This window comes from Tupaia chinensis, unplaced genomic scaffold (assembly GCF_000334495.1).
Source record: "Tupaia chinensis unplaced genomic scaffold, TupChi_1.0 Scaffold000235_1, whole genome shotgun sequence".
In the NCBI taxonomy this organism is placed as follows: domain Eukaryota; kingdom Metazoa; phylum Chordata; class Mammalia; order Scandentia; family Tupaiidae; genus Tupaia; species Tupaia belangeri.
This window is the reverse complement of record NW_006159713.1, coordinates 4,389,696-4,411,287: the sequence shown is the minus strand read 5'-3', so window position 1 is coordinate 4,411,287 and position 21,592 is coordinate 4,389,696. Positions and strand designations below refer to the sequence as shown.

The 21,592-nt window shown below is 50.4% G+C and overlaps 1 protein-coding gene across 2 annotated transcripts in view; it reads right to left on the bottom strand.

The window, feature by feature from the left end:
- Positions 1–21,592, bottom strand: part of NLRC5 (NLR family CARD domain containing 5) — a 108,278-nt gene that overhangs the window by 11,557 nt on the left and 75,129 nt on the right. The window contains exons 26-39 of one of the 2 annotated variants that reach the window (XM_027771846.1): positions 21,345–21,434; positions 21,108–21,170; positions 18,459–18,545; positions 16,144–16,227; positions 15,261–15,350; positions 14,848–14,913; positions 13,936–14,019; positions 13,768–13,851; positions 9,197–9,283; positions 7,493–7,573; positions 5,978–6,136; positions 5,630–5,722; positions 2,821–2,904; positions 2,188–2,271 (exon numbers count right to left, since the gene is read on the bottom strand). In XM_027771846.1, the coding sequence (XP_027627647.1) occupies positions 2,188–2,271; positions 2,821–2,904; positions 5,630–5,722; positions 5,978–6,136; positions 7,493–7,573; positions 9,197–9,283; positions 13,768–13,851; positions 13,936–14,019; positions 14,848–14,913; positions 15,261–15,350; positions 16,144–16,227; positions 18,459–18,545; positions 21,108–21,170; positions 21,345–21,434 (1,236 nt within the window). The remainder of the gene's footprint in view (positions 1–2,187; positions 2,272–2,820; positions 2,905–5,629; positions 5,723–5,977; positions 6,137–7,492; positions 7,574–9,196; positions 9,284–13,767; positions 13,852–13,935; positions 14,020–14,847; positions 14,914–15,260; positions 15,351–16,143; positions 16,228–18,458; positions 18,546–21,107; positions 21,171–21,344; positions 21,435–21,592) is intronic. The other variant, XM_006148406.3, reaches the window with a different exon arrangement.

The following is a 21,592-nucleotide window of genomic DNA, read 5'->3' as shown; positions in this document are numbered from 1 at the left end:
CCCAAAGCTGTCGTTCGTTCATTTTTGGCCCAACCCTGTGTTACTGGTGAGAGCACAGCCAAGCCTCTAGCCTGGGCAGTCGAGGGAAATAATAATAATAGCCAACACCCATAGACGGAATTCAGTGCCAGGCTCTGTTCTAAGCACCTAGTGTGTATCTCTGCGAATCCTCACAACATCCGTAGGAGGTAGGGACTGTTCTTATCCCCACAGTTAAGGAGACCAAAGCAGAGAGAGGCCTGGGGGCTTGCACAAGCTCACACATTGAGAGGTAGGACCAAGAGGTGATCATCTGCCCTGGTTTGCCTAGAATGGAAGGGTTTTCCAGGACACGGGACTTTTGGTGCTAAAGCCAAGACAACCCAGGCAAAGTGGGACAGGTGATTGCCCTACAAGAGTTGAACCCAGGCAGTAAGACTCTCAACCGTGGCCCTAAGCGTTTCACCATCGGGGGAACTGGAAGAAGCCAGCTGGATTTGTGAGAGGAGCTCATTGAAATGACAGATCTGAAACCGGAAGAGGACTCTGGGCACTGAGGATCCTTCTTCCCTCAGGCAGGAAGTACTAATACATTGGGCCCACTGTGTGGACAGGGTGACAGACACCGGGAAGGAGCAGCCCCAGGTGCTGGGAAGTCAGAAGAGAGGCCCCAGGCCATGTGTGCCGTGGGGTGCGGATACGTCTTGGCACCTGGCTCAGGTGCCCAGGTCAGTGCTTATTCATCAAATGCACGAGTGAGTCATGAATGAACTCACTGAGCCTCTAACCCCCTAGAAAACTTCTAGAAAACTGAGCCGAGGTACAGGCATACAGGGGTGGCGAGGAGGCAGAAGGCTGGGAAGACAGGCGAGCTCTGTGGTCAGAGGTCTCCCTAGCACCTTCTCTCCCAGTCCCCTAACCCTCTCCTAAGCCAAGTGGGACAAAGTGGGAGAAATTCACTGTTACAGGAAATTCAGCAAAAGGCTAATTTTAAATGGTATTCAAAACATTTGGAGAAAAATTCACACACAGTTTTCTCAGGGGGTGTCATCTCCAGGGGATTTAAGTTCTTTGTTACATATTTCTATAATGATGGAACTTTTTATAACCGAAGTGCATTTTGGGTCATCGGAAAAAGTTAGAGATTCAAAGCAGAAAATACTCTGTTCAATTTTCTGTCTAGAGACTGTTTACACAGAAATCTGTGCAGGATGGGGACGTGTCTTTTAGACTAGGGTTGTTTCTAGTGTTCCCAAGAGTTTGGTGACTCTAAATTCTGGAAGAAAGTAGAAGTTGCCAGTTACTAAGGAAACAACTATAGACAAGTGGCCTTGGACATCTGTGGGTTTCTTCTGCCTGGAGTTTGTTCTCCTTCTGTTAATAACATCCTGGGGACCAGCCAATGGCATAATGGTTATGTCACTGGACCCCCAAGTAGTCAACTGCAGTTTGAATCCCAGACCTGGCGGCTTAAAACTCACACCAGGTGCATGTGCATGCATGCCCAAAATCTCAAGAGGAGAATAGAGGAGAAGGGATTGTGGTGTGGCCATCCCCCTTGGGATGATTTCTCATGTTCTCTCTATCTGGCGAGTATACTTGTCTTATAGCAAAAATCTCTCTCCCAAAATAAATAAATGATTTTTTAAAAAAGTCTTGAAATACCAGCTTTCTAGGTCGAGAACAGGCTGGGCATATGGCCCAGATCTGGCCAATGAGAATGTTTAATGCTCAGAGCCACACTATTGGCTTAGGGGTAGGCATGTGACCCAGGCTCGTCTAGTGAGACTCAACCCAGGGCTTTTTACTGTAGCCACGAGGTGAATGGTGCTCCCTTTCCACTGAGCTGGGAGAAGGGATGCCTACAGCTGCAGGAACAGCCTGTCCAGGAAGCCAGGGTAGAGAGTGAGCAAGTGAGAAAGGAAGAGACACCTGATGAATAGGGAGCCCCTAGATCCAGCCATCCCTGAAGTCATTTTCCTTGTCATTTCCATGACCTAAACCGATATCGCAGTCATGGGTGGGGTTGCCTGAATGCTCTTCCCCAGGACATGACCAAGCATCTCAATGGCACTCAAAGCCCAGTAAGGAAGTCCAAGGTCTTGGGTCCATCTAGACACCTGGGTTTTATGTTCACAAGAGGTGCCAGAGTTCCTGGGCATACCCCCACCCTCCCCACACCCCATTAACCATCACCACGTCACTTACTCGAGCGTCTTTAGCCTGTACTTCCCGGTCAGAGCCCCCATCAGTGCCCTGGTGCCCTCCTCGTCGAACTGATTGTTAGACAAGCTGGTGGGGACCAAGCACAAGGCCAGGATTAGACGAGCTGCCCAGCACCTGAGTGGAGCTGAGCTGTTTGGTCGGCTCCCCTCACCCCCTCAGTCGGCTCTCCTCTTCCCAGGAGATGGACCTAGCAGATCCTAGACTAGGCTCCTAGTTCAGGTTCTGTGGGGTTACTCCTGGATGCAAACGTCAGGTTCTGGGGTCCCCCATAGAAAGGAGACATGACATCACATCAGGCCCAGCTAAGTACCCAGGAAGTTGGGAGCGAAGACACACACGCAATAATCCTTCTGTCCCTCAGCCCTTCTGTACCCTGATGCCATAGCCAGCCTCGGCAGAGCAAGGAGGAGGGAACCAAGCCCAGAGAGGAGAGGCTTTTCGCCCCGAGTCGCTGTGAGACCCAGAATGCAGCGCTCAGTCTTCTCTGGGTGACATCCAGAATTTCTTGGACTTCACCAGGGAGAAAGTCTGTCCCTGTCCACCTTAGCAGAGACCCACATGTGCCTTGCCCCAACTGGGCCATCCCTCCCCAGGTCTCTGACCCCTGCGACTCACTCCAGCTCCTCCAGATGGTGGCAATGGCCCAGACCAGAGGCGAGGTGGGCGAGGCCCTCGGTGCTCATGCAGCTGGAGGTCAGCCTAGTGGGGGTCAAAGGGTAGTAGGTCAGACAGGAACTCAAGTCTGGGGAAGCTGATACCTAGTGGCAGAGGGCAAGGATGTGCGGTGGAGATGTGATTCCTGTGGGCGGCTGGAGGGGGCCTTCCTCCCTTCATGTAGCTCTTCTACGATGAACTCGTTAAGCCACCATGTGGGGGCCAGAGCACAGACTGGGTGAGTAGCCCTCCACGACATTACACTACATCACTCGGGTAACGTTCACGCCACACACCAGAGTTGCGAAGCACTGTGACGTCTAGCTAGCTAGTTACCGTTGTTACCGTGAGCTCTGCATCTTTGAAGCAGTATTGGAAAGGGGTCAAAGAACCAAAGAGTTTCTTTCTTTTTAAGTTGTATTTTTAATTTCTCCTATGAGCAAGAGAGAGACAGCATCCCAAACAGAATCTCGTTGCCACAATCCACCCCCAGCCTCAGCCAGCCCCAGATCACAGGCACACGTGCGTGCTTGGTACTCAGGCAGGTCCTCAAAGATGGACCTAGACCCCACTCAGATGAGCGGTTCCATAGAGCCGGGTGCTTTACTGATGCCCTGCCACCGCCTCCCCCTACCCCGCGCCAATGAGCTTTTTGATGTAATGGGTCGAGAGGAAAGAACTTTGAAAGTTAGAAAAGCCCTATTTTGCAACCATAATATTGATCACGGATTCAGATGGGAATGACCAATGCATGCTGAAGTTTGTGGGTGAGGGCCTGAAGAAGGAAAAGATATTTCCTTAGGGCCAGCTGGAGGTTCCGTGATCACCCAATGTGTCCTGGAACCTCTCTGAGCAACACACAGTGATCCAGGTTGGCTGAGACTGGGGTGCACAGCGGCATAAAGACCTTGTCGGGGATGCTTGTCTCTCTCTCTTATCTCTGCCTCTCATGAAAAAAAAAAAACTTTAAGAAAGCATTGGATATTTACAGACATTTACACAGTCGTAAAGTATCTCCTTGCAAGATATTCATTACAGAAAGCAAAATAGTAAGTTTGCAAGTGAAGAAACCTGGCAGACACCAGCTTCAGCAGGGGGTGACAGTTACCATCCCCAGCAAGGGGACATGTAGATGTCAGGTGTCCCCTGACACGAGGTGCTAAGAACACAGCATCCTTTGTGTCCCCATTCAGTCTCTATATGTAAGCACGAGGAAACATCAGACAAAACCAAGTGGAAAGTCATTCTACAAAATAGTCGGTCTGTAAACGTCAGGGACAAGGCCCCAAAAGACAGGGAAGGGCTGAATAACTGCTCCGGGCTGAAGGAGGTGACAGAGAGATGGCGCTAAATGTGGCTTGTGATCCTGGATTGGATCCAGGACTGAGGGAAAAAAAAATGCAAACAACATCCTTGGGACCACTGGTAAAACTGGAGTATGAAGTGTAGGTTAGATAAGATAGATCCCTGATCCAAAAATCCGAAATCTGAAATATCCAGAATCTGAAATGTTTTGAGCCCTGAACTGATGCCACAAATGGGAACTTCCACACTTGACCTCCTGAAACAGGTCGTAGTCAAAATACTGCAATACAAAAATATGCATAAAATTGCCTTCAGGCTATGTGTACTAGTGTCTAGACTTGGAGCTCACCCCCAGGTATCTCATTATGTATATGAAAATATAGTGGTTGTATCACTGGACTCCCACATTGCTGACCATGGTTCAAGTCCCAGACCTGGAGGCTTGAAACTCATGCCGGGCATGTGTGCATGCATGCCCCAAATCTCAAGAGGAGAATGGAAGAGAAGGGATTGTGGCATGGCCATGCCCCTGGAGAGGGGGGGGTTTCTCACGTTCTGTCTCTGGCAAGTGTACACACCCTATAGCAAAAATCTCTTTCAAATAAAAGAAAATACTCCAAATTAAAAAAAAAAAAATTGAGGTCTGAAACACTTCTGGTCCCAAGCATTTTGGATAAGAGATACTTAGCCTGTATTTGTATATCAATGTTAAATTTCCCGAATTTTATGATTTTACTGGATTATGGAAAAGAATGTCCTTGCTCGTAGGAAATTCAATAAAATCTTAAAGGGCAAAGGAGCATGATTACACAACTTTCTTTTATTATTTAAGTTTTTTTTCCATAGGGCCCGTGTGCTCCCTGGAGAGAAACAGTGAGAGGGAAAGTGAGAAATCACCCCTACCCATGGGGGATGGCTATGCCATAATCTCCTCTCCTTTATTGTCCTCCTAGGATTTGGGGCACGTACGCATACATACCCAGTGTGAATTTCAAGTCACCAGGTCTGGGACTCAAACCACGGTCAGTCATGTATGTGAGAATCCAGTGCCTTAACTACCATGTCACCTGCTGGCCCCTACAAATTACTTTCGAATGGTTCTGACAAGAGGTGGGGGGAGCAGGAGGCAAGGAGGAGAGTGAATATGAAAATGTTTCGTCCAAGGATGCATTTGGGGACAGGATACATGGAAGTTCTTCTCAGTCTTGCCGTTTTTAATTATTTTGCTATATGTCACTAGAAAAAGGAATAAAGAAGTGAACAAAGCCTTGAAGAGGAAGTAACTTTCTTACCATGGAGCTCTGCATCAGCAAGGCCATGTCTGTGACCAGTCCCCTAACACCATCTCCAGGACCCCCGTTGGTCCCTGCTCACGGAGTGGGACTCAGAGTTCTCTGAGCCCAAGGCTCGAGGCCCAGGGCTCAGGGATAACAGGAGGGGGCCTGAGTGAGTCTTGGCTGCTTACCGGAAAGTCTTCAGCTCTGAGAGAGACAGCAGGAGGCTTCGCAGCAGCAGGGAGCTGGCACTGTCATCGTCACAGAGATTAACCTGGGATAAGCTGAAAAGGTCCAAGTATATTCCAGAGGATTTCAGGCTGGACGTACCTCAGGGGTCATCACCTACAGATGAGGAGGCCAAAGAGGCCAAGGACCACCCGAGAGCTCCCTCGTGCCACCCCAGGGCTCCCTCCCACTAGCCATGTGTGATTCTCTCCCACGCAGGGAAGTGAGAATGCCAGGGTGACCTGTGGCCTGCAGAAGGCCTGGAGTTACCCACAGTACTCGGGGCCCCAGGTGTGCAACCGGGGACTGACCTGAGCCGCCGCAGCCTGGCACACGTCTGCATCAGCTGCCGGACAAGAAGGCTGTGGTGGGTCCCCAGGTCACAGTGAGCCAGCCTGGAGGCAGACAGCGAGGTGGCAGTTTCTGAGCACCTGGTCAGTACGGGGGACATGGTCTGTGCCTGCAAGGAGCTTATGGTGGCGGGATAAATGAATGCTGATCAAACACAAAGTCCTACAATTTACTATCCATTTCTGAGACATGCTCTGGAGAAGGAGTCCCGATGGGCAGCTGGTACGGCCGTGCAGGTTGCTCACTGTACAAGGGCACCCAGCCAAGCAAGTGAGGGGGCGCTGAGAACCAGACAGGCTCTGTTCCCCAGCATGTAATCGTGCTGGGCTGCCTCTGTTCAGTGAGGTGGCATTTTAATTTCCCAAAGGGTGCTGTATGAATTAGGGTGCTGAGAATCCGCACAGCTGTAAGAGTGGATAACGGGAGTATCTGCTAAGTCTTGTGGACTCCCTGAGGTGGTGGCATTTAATGTAAGATCTGACGGATGAGCAGAAGTTAGCGGGGGAAGGAAAAAGAGGACAGGTGAGAAATGAACACTCTGGGAAGGAAAGGCAGGCTGTGCAGAAGTCCTGAGGTCAGTGAGAATGCAGTGGTGTTCAAAGAACTGAAAGCTGCTGGGGTGGCAGGAACAGAGGCCTGCATTTGGAGGGGGCTGGAGAGCACAGGGGCAGGTTGGACCAGACCTCAGAGGTCACAAAAAATCTTGGAGCACCAAAGGACTGTTGTAGGGACACAGTCGGAGAGAGGCCCTGAGGGTGTGGGGATATGCTCTGAGCAAACACCACCTGTCCCTTTGGGCTATGGCAGATCCTTGCAGCTGGTCTTTTCTTTGACTCTTGCTGCAGGCAGAGCAAAGGGTGGAGATTGTTAGGGGCTTTCCAATAGGCACAACTGATGGAATTCAGGAAACATCTTGACTCCAGTTAGCAAAGTCCAATCCCTGCTCTGCCCCTGCAAGATTCTTTAGCCTTCTCTGGGCGTGTGGTGCCCGCCCTAGAGAGAGATTCTTTAGCCTTCTGTTTCTTCCCCACACCTGCAGCTGGGCTTCTCTCCATTAGAAAAGAAGATGAATGGGATTTCTCCTTGATGGGCTTATCGCCATGGGATAGACCTGGTTCAGTATATCTCAGCCCTTAGAGATTTGTTACTTGCTTCTTATTGTCTGTAACACATCAACAGATCTACGGAATGTCATGAAATACACATATGTAGGGTCACTTTGCCCTATAAATAAAGGCGCCCAGTTTGTCTGGGCAGCACAAGTTGCTTGGGCTGCCTAGGCTCAGGCTACCTGTGTCCACTGCCACTCTGTCTCTTTGTCTCTTTCTTTCCATTTCCTCTTAGATTGAGCCAAGCCCGGGGCAGACACCGACAGACTACGAGCAGGGGAATGAGAAATGTTGGTCAGAAGCAGCCGTGTTCTCTTCCCCATCCCTAGCCAGCCATTCCCTTGGGGCCCCAAGTCTGGGTCTCACCTGAGAGCCACAGCTTCTGGGTTCTCCTCCTGGCGAGGAAATTCCAGCTGGACACAAAGCTGCTGCTGGGTCTTGGCAATGCTGAGGAGAAAAGGGTCAGCCCGTGTGAGGCCCTTGGTGGCTTTCTGGCAGGCTGAGACGGTCCTAGGCCTGGCCTTGGACTCTGAGCCTCAGGGCCTCCCCTTCCCCTCCAGGGCTCAGCTTAAGATGGAGAAACAGTTGCTTCCCTGAGTCCGTACGCCAAAAGTGGTGCTTTTTCAACAATTTTAAGTGAAGAAGCTGGTGAGATTTTTTTTTTTATACATGACAGAAGGACATTGAAGGGCTCCAGAGGTAGTTCTAGAATTTTCTGAGGGTGGGGCTCAAGGGCCACAGTGTGGCAAAGGAGGGGTGGGGACGTGTCTGGAGGCTGCGTTTGTACTCTAGGCTCCCCGCCTTCCCTCGCATGTTCTCTCTAGGGAGGATGGTTGTGGGGGAGGCCTGGGGGAGAGGCTGAAGTCCCTCTGTCACTCTGGGAGGACAGGCAGGAGCAGGAAGCAGGATCTGCAGCTGGTGGCAGAAATCTGATGCCTTCACATGCTCCCACCATCCAGTTCTCCTGACCCTGTATATGGGGTGGTTGCACCCCTTTTCTAGAGCAGAGCTTGAGGCCAGAGGGCACAGGAATGGGCCCAGACCAGCAAGTGGGTGAGCTGGGATCTGAACGCAGGTCAGGGGGATGCATGTCATCCTGTCATCTCTGGTCACAGAGCCATGGCATGTTACTTTACCCGGGGGTCACCTCTCAGCCATGTCTGCCTAGACTCAAAAGTCCTTTGTTTCGAATCTGGGATTCCTTTCCTCTGGCACTGTGGCTTGACTACTGCACAAGCCCCAACCACCATGTGTAGCCTCTTATGCATGCCCCAGGAGCTCCTGCCACCTTGGGGACACAGAGAAGTTACCGATGGCACAGCTGTTACCATACAGGACAAGACAGTAATTGTCTAGATGAGGGAAGGCCAAGGGAAGGCCCCAGTGAAGAAATGAAGAACTCTGGGGTCGGGGGTGGCGTCTTCCTGGACTCACCTTATCTCAGTGACGTTGCCGGAGGCCTGGGCACAGACTTCTAGCAGGGCAGGCACCTCGGTTCTGCCCACCCACGGTTCTTCTACCCTGTCAGAGATGGGAACACAAATGAAGGCCCCCACAGATAACAGCACACTTTGGGGGGCCGGGGAACAGGGCAGGAGGAGGAGTATCGGGAGGGCGGCTAGAAGCTTTCCGTTTTTTGCTTATTATGAAACTATGGATATAAAATGGCCCGGCCCTGTGGTCTAGTAGTTAAGGCAGCTGGATCCCACATGGCTAATTACCCATGGTTTGAATCCCAGTCCTGGTGGCTTGAGAAGCACACTGGGCCCTGTACCTGTGTGGCCCAACAGGATGGACAAATGAAGGACAGGGATTGTAGTATGACGACTCCCCACTGGGGGTGCTTCCTCTCTCTTTCTCTCTTTGGTATGTACCCTCTAGTCCATGTGTAGCCTCTTATGCATGCCCCAGGAGCTCCTGCCACCTTGGGGACACAGAGAAGTTACCGATGGCACAGCTGTTACCATACAGGACAAGACAGTAATTGTCTAGATGAGGGAAGGCCAAGGGAAGGCCCCAGTGAAGAAATGAAGAACTCTGGGGTCGGGGGTGGCGTCTTCCTGGACTCACCTTATCTCAGTGACGTTGCCGGAGGCCTGGGCACAGACTTCTAGCAGGGCAGGCACCTCGGTTCTGCCCACCCACGGTTCTTCTACCCTGTCAGAGATGGGAACACAAATGAAGGCCCCCACAGATAACAGCACACTTTGGGGGGCCGGGGAACAGGGCAGGAGGAGGAGTATCGGGAGGGCGGCTAGAAGCTTTCCGTTTTTTGCTTATTATGAAACTATGGATATAAAATGGCCCGGCCCTGTGGTCTAGTAGTTAAGGCAGCTGGATCCCACATGGCTAATTACCCATGGTTTGAATCCCAGTCCTGGTGGCTTGAGAAGCACACTGGGCCCTGTACCTGTGTGGCCCAACAGGATGGACAAATGAAGGACAGGGATTGTAGTATGACGACTCCCCACTGGGGGTGCTTCCTCTCTCTTTCTCTCTTTGGTATGTACCCTCTAGTAATAAAAATAAATGAAGAAATCTAAAACTGTACAACTAGGCATAAGCATAAAACAGGAAATTTACATCATCCTTACTCTAATAATTATTATTGCAGCCATCCAAACAGAACATGTTATTTGTTTTTTCTTTTTTTTGGAGAGGGTTTTGTTTTGTTTTGTTTTGTTTTTGCTACAGGGCATGTGTGCTTGCCAGACAGAGAGAGACAGAGAGACAGAAAGCAAGAAATCACTCCCCGGGGAGATGGCCACGCCACAATCCCTTCTCCTCCAATCTCCTCTCGGGACCTCGGGCACGCACGCACATGTGCCCTGTGTGAGTTTAAGCCACCAGGTCTGGGACTCGAACCAGAGTCGACTACGTGGGAGTCCAGCAACATAGCCATTACGCTAACTGCTGGTCCCTAGGTTGAATTTTTTTAAGCACTAATTTCTTCTTTATGTTCTTTTGGATTTTCCACACATTTCTACAATGAGTGCATATTCAAAATCATTTTTAGATTATGGAATGTTTTATTTTAAAATGCTATTTTTGGTTACATTAGGTAATCCAGCAATTCTGGATTTATATCTGAAAAAAAATTAAAGGCAGGAACAAAAAAAGAAATATTTGTACTCCCATGTTCATAGAAGTATTACTCAAAATAGCCAAAAGATGGAAACTACCCGAGTGTCCATTGACAGCTGAATGGATAAACAAAATGGGATATATATGTATATATATATATATATATATACACATTTATATATATATACATATATATAAAACAATGCAATATTATTTCATCTTCCTTTAAAAGGCTGGCCCGTGCTATAACATGGACAAATCTCAGGACATTATGCTAAGTGAAAGAAGCTAGTCACAAAAGGTGGTATGATTCTACTTTGTTTTTGTTTTGCATGTGCTTGTCAGAGAGAGAGAAAGAGAGGGAAAGTGAGGAACCATCCCCTGCATCCCCACAAGAAGGATGGCCAAGCCATAATCCCTTTTCCTCCATTCTCTTCTTGGGATTTTGGGCTTGCATACACCTATACCTGGAATAATTTTCAAGCCACCAGGAGCAGGACTTGAACCATGGTTGGCCATATGGGAGTCCAGTGCCTTAACCACCATGCTACCTGCTGGTCCCATGTGGTATGAGTCTAGATATGAGGCACCTCATAGAAACAGAAAGTAGAATGGTGGTTGCCAGAGGCTGGGGAAAGAGGGAATGAGACACTTGCTTAATGGGGGGCAGAGATTCAGCTTTGCAAGAATGGAACAGTTCCAGGGAGTAGTTGCACAAAAGCATGAGTATAAGTAATACTACTGAACTGTACACTTAAACACATTTCCCAAGGAAAATTTGATTATGTGTATTTCACATCTTTTTTTTTTTCCTTTTTTTAGATTTTTGCCATAGGGCATGTGCACTTTTCAGAGAGAGAGAGAGAGAGAGAGAGAGAGGGAAAGTGAGAATTCATCTCCCAGGGGTAATGGTCATGCCTCAATATTTTCTCCTCCACTCTCCTTTTGGGATTTTTGGCCCACATGCAAACACCCCACATGATATTCAAGCCACTGGGTCCAGGACTCAAACCATGTTCGACCATGTGGAATCAAGCTCCTTAACTACCATGCCACCTGCTGGCCCCTGTATTTCACCATTTTTTTTGTGTATGTGTGTGGGGGGTAATAACGAAAACCTTTATTAGATATGGTTTTCCAATAACAACAATGTGAAAATTGGAATTATCAATTCAAAGAGTAGTGAAGTCTGAAATTTTAAAAACTAGACTAGGTATCAGGACAAAAGATAAAGGAAGATGAGAAAGTTTCTTTAATCCTATTTCTTATCTCTCTTTGTATTTCACAATTTCAAAAAGTGATTTTGGAGAATGTCAGACCTGACATGCCCTACTGTGGATATGAAGATAAGCACACAGCACTGCCCACAAGGTATTTGGGGCACAACTCTGTACCCTGAATCTCACTGAGCCTTTTTTTTTTTTTTTTAGAAAGATTTTTGCTATAGGGCACATGCACTCATCAGAGAAACAGAGAGACAGAAAGCAAGAAATCACCCCCCAGGGGGATGGCCATACCGCAATCCCTTCTCCTCCATTCTCCTCTTGGGATCTTGGGCATGCACGCACACGCGCCCAGTGTGAGATTAAGCTGCCGGGTCTGGGATTTGAATTGCAGTTGACTACGTGGGAGTCCAGTGATGCAACCATTATGCCATCTATTCGTCCCTCGAGTCTTTTCATCTAACTTCCAGTTAACAGGAAAGTCGGGATGAGAGGAACAGGGTCTGTGGCATCGTGAGGAGGCCACCAGACAGAGCCAGCTGGTGGGACGGTCTATAGCACACACCGACTTTGTCAACAGTCACTGACATGAAACAGACAAGTGAGGCGTGCCATAGATTAAGTCATAAAAGCTGTCGCCACCATGCAAATATGGACCTTGACTGGGTCCTGGATCCAACAAGCCAGCTGCCCCTTTGGGCACATGGGGAAATTTAGATTAGACTGGGTAATGTATGTCACTAGGGAACTTCTATTGAGTTTCTTAGGTGTCCCAATTGAATAGTGTTTATGTGGAAAACTGCCTTGGCTGCATGGATTGAGGGCTTGCCTGATAAGCCAATATCTCATTTCATTCTCACGGCACCCTTTTCAGTGGGGAAGTTAATTAACCGAGGGCACGCCCAGGGAAGGAAATAAGGGCAGAATTAGTTCCTCTTTTAGAGACTCATGGAGAAATATTGAAGGGCTGTAAGTCATGAATCTGTAACTTACCTTCTAACAGCCAAAAAATAAAAATATGAAGCAAATATGGAAAAATAAGAACTATCACCAAACCTAGATATGGGAATATAAGTTTTTTCAAAATAATGATTTATTTTATTTATTCATTCATTTATTTTTTTAATGTGACCAAAGAGAGACAGAGGGTGAGAGTGAGAGAGAGAGAGAGAAAGTGAGAAAGCAAGCCACCAGATTCAGGACTTGAACCCTGGTCAGCCATGTGGGAGTGTCCAGCGCCTTAACCACCACGCCACCTGCTGGTCCCTGGAATATAAGTGTTTATGTGTGTTTTAGTTTTTAATTTGCCAGAGGGCACATGCACTCACCAGAGACAGCGAGAGAGGGAGAAAACACTCAGCACGGCATGGGCTCATTCCACAACCCCTTCTCCTTCATCTCTCCCTCCTTCTGGGATTTTGGGCACTCACACACATGCACCCAGCATATTTCTCAAGCCACTGGCTTCGAGACTCAACCATGAGATTGGCTATATGGAATTCAGCCACCTTAACCAAAAGGCCACGGGCTGGTCCAGGAATATGAGTAACTATTCTAATTTTTGGTACTTTCTTTTTTTTAAGAATTATTTTTATTTAACTTTATTTATTTATCGTAATTTGATCAAGAGGGATACAGAGAGATGGAGAGTGAGAGGGAGTGAGAGAAAGAAAGAGAAAAAGCAAGCCGCCAGGTCCAGGACTTGAACCATGGTCGGCCATGTGGGAGTCTAGTGCCCTTAACCACCATGCCACCTGCCAGCCCCCAGGTATCTTCTTTTTATGAATGTTTAAGAATTAACATGATAAACAAACATGATATTTGTTTTATACTATTTATGTATTTATACAATTTGCCAGAGAGTGTGTGCATTCACCAAAGAGAGAGAAAAGACAGAGAGGAAGAGGAAGAGGACACCCACCAGTAGGGCATGGTCATGCTGGAATCCCTTCTCCTCTATTTCTCCATCTTGCGGGGATTTGGTGCATGCACAAGTACCTGTAGTGTTTTCCAAGCCTCCAGGGCTAGGAGGATTCAGCTCTGTTAACCACTAGGCCATGGAGCTGGCCCTGTTTTACACTATTTTTATCCTTAGTTGGGTATCCTTTGGAGCTCTTCCCCCCCTTACATCCCAAAGCACACAGCTTCTCTGTGTGCCTTGGCAGGGTCCAGGTGGGTGGTAGTCTTTGGGACAGATGGGCAGGGTCCAGGTGGCAGGGCTCTGAGTACAGATGATGGCCAGAGCCATGATCCTGAGGGCCCATACTCCATTGCCTTCCCATGGCCCCCTTTCATGCCACAGCCCCCTCCCAGGAGCAAGGAGGAAGAAGGTACCTGAGAGTGAGCAGCCCTTGTGGCCGCCTCACCATCTGCAGGAGGACAGTCAGCTGCTCCAGGCCCAGGCAGCACCAGCTTAGCCTGGGGACAGAGGTGACTTACTGGGTGGCTCTGGCAGGGTGCCCCCACTCTCAGCTGTCCCCTGGGCCTGGCCTAGTCACTCACGTGAGCTCCATCAGTTGCAGGGCCTGGCTCAGGCCAATGACCAGACTGGGCACTTGCTCAGGCCGGAAGCTGCACTCCCTGAACCTGAGGGCAGAGAGCAAGGGGTGGAGCCTGGGTGAGGCCTGAGGGGGCTGCCACCTTGTGTTGGTCCAGTCTCCCCCAGGGCCTGCTGGGGGAACCACCACCAAGGGCAAAAGCCTGGACCATGGCCTGAGAAAGGCCAGAGATGCAGTCCTGCCTTGGGAGGAGCTTCCTGTCTCCGAGGAAGTGTTAGCGTAAGTTATTGTGGAGCCCCCGGTGCAGGCCAGACGCTGGGCCTGCCTCGGGGGCACGGGGTGGGGGGGCCTGCCTTACATGTGCCATCTCATTTAACTCTCACAGCACCCTTCACAGGTTGGAGACCCGACTAACCAAGGACACGCCCGTGGAAAGAAATAAGGGCAGAATTAGGTTTCAAGCCAAGTCAGTCATACTCTGGACCCCAAGCACTTCCTCTCCATCACTGCCTGGTTCGAGGCTCCCTGGGGAGGGAAGTTGGGGCTGAGTGTGCTGGGACTTCTTGGCCCTTCAGGTGCCCCAGCTCCATGTGGCCAGCAGCAGGCCCAGATCATGCCTCACAGACTGCTGCTCAGAAAGAGGCCTACTTGAACACCACAGGGCGGCTCACTCAGACTGACTGGCTCAGGACTAAGATCTGGCTCAGAGGCCCAAGTGCAATGCAGAGGCCCTGCCCAAGGCTGGTGGTGTGGGGCACCGGGGGGATGTCTAGGGACCCAGACCCAGACAGTGAGTTCAAGGCAGGCTGTGTGAAGGAGGAGACAGGCCAGTGAAGAAAGCGACATGGAGGCTGCCACAGGACCAGCCTCCTCGGCCCCTTTGTGTCCTCTGTCCCCAGCACCCCACCAGGATTACCTGAGTATCTTCCCAGCCTCCTCCTGTTTGGAGAAGTGGATCCAGCAGCTCTGCTTAGAGCCCAGGCTGCAGAGAGAGGAGGGTGGGGAGGCCTGGGACCCAAACGTTCCAGCAACCTAGACACCCGAGGTACCCAGGGGACCCAGAGAGGGAAGGGGGGCAGGTCCCATAGGGCCAAGGGAGGGTGGTAGCCACAGAGGATCAGCCCTTGCCAACCAGAGCAGACCTCAAACTCATCCCATGAGGATGCTAGCACCTGACTGCCCCACCCCCATGGCACCTGGGCCCCAGGGAATGGACATCATGACCCCACACCCAGAGAATCCCAAGACTCAGAGAAGTGACACTGATGGAGCCACAAAGTGTGGGGGGCTTATGCTCCCCACTGTCGGTCAATGGTCCTAACATCTTACTTCACTGAGGCCTCCCGGACACGTGGATGACAGGGCAGCGTCTCCACCAGGTCCAGGGCACTTTCCTGAGAGAAGCCATTGTCACTCAGACTGGAAGAGAAAGGTAAGTCCAATGTGGGTAAGGAGCAGGACCATGCAGCCCTGGCCAGCACCCCACACCCCACCCCTTTGGATGATGCTTTCAGAAAGCGAGGCCTCAGTGTCCAAGTGTCCACTCTCCAGATGGAGACACTGAGCCCTGAGAGAGGCCCAGAAGGGTCACTATCCCCACATGGGCAGAACTGGCACAAGCTCCACTCCCCTGAGGGCTGCTCTCATGGTGCCTGTGGCCCAGGGCACGTGCTGACGAGGCCAGGCTGGCAGCGCCACCCCACATGGGTCAGGGCTTCCCAGAGCACAAGCCACAGGCTGTCTCCTGGCCCTGGCTGTCTCCCAGGTCACTGGGGAGATGATGAGCGTGTGGATGGCTTCCTCAGGACCCTCCCACTGCAGGGACATCTCAAGTTCACATCCTGTAAAGCATGTCAGGGGTGCTTCAGGGATGGGCTGGACTCGGAGCTGGGCAGCTACAATCACACGGTATCTGGTTAAGGATGAACTGGCACCTTCTGACCCTAGGTCCACTTGGCTGAAGGCAGTGATGGAGGGGCAGATCCTGCCATGAGTCAAAGCTGCTCTGGGGTGTCTAGTGGGGGCTGTGCCCAAGGTGGGCTTGTGAGGGAAGGACCCCAGGTGAGGGCAATCAAGTAATAATCGCTCCTTTCCCTTCCCTGGTCCTTGACCTCTGGGGGGTTCCTTCGGGCTGTCCTCAAAAGGAACCCATTCATCCTCTTGGCTTAGGGGAGTCTTCTTCCTTGCCGTCGGGGGGTTGTCCCCTACTTACTTAAGTGAACCAGAGATGGGAAGCTGTGGCAGACACCCCAGGAGACATCTGAGCCCGTCATCTCCCAGCTGGTTTGATGAGAGGCTGCAAGGGGTGAGAGGCAGTCGGTAATGGTCAGACACGTCTCCACAACCTGGGCCTACTCCTCACAGTTACCACGGCCACTGGGTGTCCTGCCACTGCTGTGCGACATCGCTGCACCACACCAGCACCAAGGTCACCATTACCACGACCACCACCACCACCGTTATCCCTACAGCTCACGCCACCACGCCCGTCACCACCGTCACCTCACCTCCATCACCACTAGCACTGTCACCAACTCCCGTATTCCCTGCCACCATCCCCTCACCAGCACCCCAGTAAGCTAGTCCTCATCTTCCCCTTCAACACCTGGTGGCCACTCCCAGGGCTCGTGGGCCTCCGCGGGCTTGCGCGAGTTAGGGGAAAGCCAGTTAGGGTGTTACCACGCTCCCGGCCTGCATCCTTCGGGAGCCACGAATTTTGTCCAAGAGTACATTTTTTTTAAAAAAGATAAATGTCTAGAGGATGCCTTTACCCAACTGGCTTCTTTGAGTTTGTGAATGCTGTGTGGGAAACTGCACCGGAACACGAGAACACGTTCTTAGGCTCCTTCATCGTGTGACTTTAACTATCGTTGCAGAAACAATGCAACCAACATGCTCTGGGATATTGGATTTTCTTCCTATGTCTTTTTAAATTTTTGTTTTGTTTTGTTTTATTTTATCTTATTGCATTAGGGTGCATGTGCTTGCAGAGGAGAGAGAGACAGAGAGAGAGAGAGACGGTGAGAGGGGGTGAGAGGGAAAGTGAGAAATTACCTCCCATCGGGGATACCATGCCACAATCCCTTCTCCTCCATTCTCCTCTAGGGATCTTGGGTACACACACACACACACACACACACACACACACACACAGGCCCAGTGTAATTTTCAAGTCATGGGGTCTGGGACTCGAACTGCGGTCAGCCATGTGGGAGTCCAGCAATGTAACCACTATGCCATCTGCTGGTACCCCCTCCTACGTCTTTGACACTTTAGATACTTGTTTGTCTTTTTCTAAAAGATTTCATTTAAAAATTGCTGATGCTGTGAAGCCATTTACTAAAGTCATCTTTAAAATAATTAAAAAAAAAAAACCCAAACACATCTACAACAAAAACCAGAAAAATCCAAAGTTGTACTTCTCGTTCATCTTTGGTCAGAAGTCATGATTTTCATCTGCCCTATTTTCTCTTCTTGGCCACACCACAACAGGAATTGAAACGGCATGGTGTTTTGGTAGTCAACTCAATTTATCACCAGGCCTAGGATGGTGTTTTAAAGATTTTAAGCAAAGATTCTACATAATCTTAGCTGTGGGACCTTGGACAGGTTCCTAAACTCTCTGGGCCCAGTTCTGTCTTCTATAAAATAACGGTACCTGGGGTTGTTGGAGAGATGAAAACACATGTAAAACAAAACAAAACAGAACAGAACAGAACAGAACAGAACAGAACAAAACCAAACCAGCAACATAAAGCACTTAGAAGAGTAGCAGAAGTATTCCTTGGGTGTTAGCTAGTATTATCATTATTTTTCCACCCAAACGGGATTGCCCTATTTGGACACCTAAGACAGAACATACAGGGACCAGCAGATGGCTTAGCAGTTTCGTCGTTGGACTCCCACATAATTGACTGTGGTTCAAGTCCCGGACCCGGCATCTTAAAAAAAACTCAATGCTGAGTGTGTGTGCACGTGTGCCTAAAATTTTGAGAAGAGAACGGAGGAGAAGGAATTGTGGTGTGGCCATGCCCCCTGGGAGGTGATTTCTCATGTTCTGTCTCTCTGTCTCTGTCTCTCTGGTGAGCACACGTGCCCTATAGCAAAAAAAATCTCTCAAACAACAACAACAACAACAAAAAGACAGAACACACAGATACTGTTTCTCAACAGTACCATGACCCTGTCAACTCCTGCCCGCCCCCAGCCTGAGGCATCTGGAACTCTCAGCTGCCTGCCAGGCACACCAATGGGTCCTTCATTTTAGTCCCTCCCATCTGCCGGCAGAGTTGGGATATACTTAGTCCCCAGGAGGCTGAGGGGCTCCTGCAGTACTTTGGGAAGGGCTCTCCAAGTCAGAGGACCACGGCGTGACACCAGCTCCACTGCCGCGTGAGGGTGAGATGGGCACTTCCTGACAGATGGTCCTGATGGGTGTAGTCAGGTACACACCAGCACACGTGCACCCAGGACAGCCCCAGACCCCGCCCCCCGGGCCTCCCCCTCCTCTGTAAGTAACAGACTTACTCTAGCTGTTTGAGGTCTTTGCACGTGCTCAGTGACTGGCACAGCGTCTTCACGTGCTCCCGGCCGAGGTCGCAGCTTGTGAACCTGCTGAGTGGAGGGAGAGGGGTAAGCAGAAGATGGGGTATTTGGCTGATCACCCCATGTACTCTGGCTAGTCTCAAGTGGAGCCACTGAACTCCAGGTGGGGTCCCACCCAAGCCTGGACCCTCTGAAAATCCCCAGCATCCCCTGCTTCCACTCCTCTGCAGTTTCCAACACCCACATCTCTCTAGGCAGGGGTGCTTCTCAGTGTGGTCCCTGGCCAGACACATCAGCATCCCTTGGGAGCTCGAGATGCAACATATGTGACCCTAAGCTGAAACCCACTGAATCAGAAATTTGGGGGACCAAGGCCTACCTGGTGATTCTGATTCAAGCTCAGGTTGAATATCAGCTCATTTTAATGACCCACTGGTCAAAGAACAGATGTGGGCAGGATGGGAGAGAAATAAGGGTGAGGCCCGCTCCTGTCAGGGGCCAAGGCTGCTGAGACTTAAAGTGATAGCACCTCTGCCTTTGGAAGGCTGAAAGAGGGACCACGCTTAACATAAAAAAACGAAAAGGGAGGTTAGTGGGCTGGCTCCTTGGCCTAGAAGATGAGACTGTTGGATCCCCTGTGGCCGACCTTGCTTGTGGTCTGAGTCCTGGAGCCGGTAGTTTGAGAAACTGGGTGAATGTGCGTGTGTGCCCAAAAATCCTGCACAGAGGGAGAGATGGAGGAGAAGGGATGGCTGCATGGCCATTCCCCTTGGAATATGCTTTCTCCTCTCCCTGTCTCTCTGTCTCTCTCTCTGGTGAGTGCATGTGCCTTTTAGCAAAGAGCAAACAAGTGTGAGAGAGGTATTAAAGACATGCTAATGCCCAGCTGAGGTTTCCTCTCGGCCTTAATCAGGAAGGGGACTGAAAAGGGAAAAACGATCTCACTAAGGGATGAATGTGTTGAGCTACCATGTGATCAGCCTGCCCTCATAAAGGTCATCACACCCCCATCGATGTCCTAATTTTGGAAAACGGTAACGTAGTGCTGGGCTAGGTCAGGGGTTAGCGAGCTACAGCCCCCACCGCCTGCTTTCGTAGGGCCTATGAGCTGAGAGCGGAATTTACATTGGCAAATAGTTGAAGAAAAAATTCAAAAGCAGGATGATATTGGGTCATCAAGAAAGTCAAGACGCATTTTTGCATAGAAAAACATAGAAACGTAGTTGATGACTTTCCCGGCAACCTAAAATTCCCGACACACAAATGCATGAAATCTGTGTTCGTAAATCAGTGAAATTCAGCGTCTGTAAATACAGTGTTTCTGGCACTCGGCCACATAGTATTTACAAACTGCCCGCTTTGAAACTACAACGGCAGAGTTGGGTAGTTGCAGCAGTGACTGGGTGACTTGAAAAACCCTGCCTCTTTACTATTCAATCCTTTACATAAACAGTGTGTCTGCCCCTGGACTGGGAGCGTAGTCAGACGGCCTGAGTTCAAGTCCAGCCCTGTCCCTGTGGCTGTGTGGCCACAGCTGTGAGCCTTATAGGAGTTAATATGCTTAAAGTTCTTACACTGGAACCTTACAGAGGCTCAGTGCTCAGCAAACATTAGCTGTCCTAGCTTAAATTTTTAAAAATTATTTAATTTTATTGACTTATTTTTAAAATTTTGCTATAGGGCATGTGTACTCACCAGAGAGAGACAGAGACAGAGAGACAGAGAGAGAAAGGAAGAAAGCAAGTCACCAGGTCCAGGACTAGAACTGCGGTCGGCTATCAGAGAGTCCAGTGCCTTAATCACCACATGCCACCTGCTGGCTCCTTAACATTCTCTTTTAAAAGTTTATTTATTTACTTCGGAGAGAGGGAGAGAGAAGCACCCCCAGCAGAGTCTTCGTGCTACAATCTCCCCCAGTCTCAGCCATCTGGGATCATACATGCAGGCATGTCCCATGTATGAGGGAGGTCCTGGGATGCGAACCTGGGATCTTTCCCATGTGTGCCCAGGTGCACTACTGCTGTGCCACCCCCTGGCCCCTGTCCTCTTTATTATTATTTCATAGCTGAGGAGTCTGAGATCCAGAGAGAAGAAGGGACTGGTCCAAGATCTCATGGAGAGCTGGTGGCATCAAATAGTTACGACACGTCATCTCACATTCGAAGGTTGCTCTCCAGCCCCGTCGTCCTGCACCCACTGAGCACCACTCCAGGACTCAGCAGAGGAGACGCACTCACATCTGAGTACCTGACGCTTTTTAAGCTACTTCATTTAATCCTCGCAAACACTCCACACTGCAGTGGCTCCCTGCTATAGCTGCAGAAGCTGAGAATCGGAGAGGCTAACTTGAATCTGAGGAGCTCAGATTAAAAACCCGGCAGGCAGGTGGTAAGGCCCTTTCTGCAGGACCAGGTCCCCCAGTTCTGGTTCAATCTGACGTGGACTTCATTGGCCCTTGAGTAAAGCTGAACCTTTTCTGGACCATTCTTTCTTCATGTTGGTGAAAGAAGTCCCCTTGGGAGCCCTTCCCAGCAAGGAGTCTACGGTAGGCAGTCTGAACTCTCTCTGGCCACCTGGGAGGCAGGTCCCCAATACCCACGGCCTAGCGGGGCCCTGTTCGGGTGGACTTACCCACAGCACACGCTGTCCTGCTCCTCGTGAGAGCTGAAGTGCAGGGTAGCATGCTGCAGGGACCTGTAGCAGAAGGCGCCGGGTCAGCCACCCTGGCCACAACCTCCAGACCTCCACGGGGATGGGCACTCCTCCTCTAGAAGCCTGGCCTCTGCCTCCATCCTACCCCTTTATACCCACCACACTCCAAGCACAATCCTCCAAGACTAGTCCCAGTCATCCCAGGGCGACGCCCACCTGAGATCCACCTTCCGAACCCGTGGGCACAGGCCGAAGGTGTCGGCCAGCAGGAAGGGGCTTCTCCGAGACAGTCCAGTCTGGCTCAGCCTGAGAAGGAAAGGGACAGAGCCAAGGAAGATCAGTGGGCAGGGAGGCTGGTTAGGCTGGAGGGAAAGCAACGGGAGGTGGGGAGGGCTGGCAGCTCCGCGAAGCAAGGAGGCTGAGGGGCTAAGGGGCGAGGGATGAGGGGTTGAGCCCCATTCCTG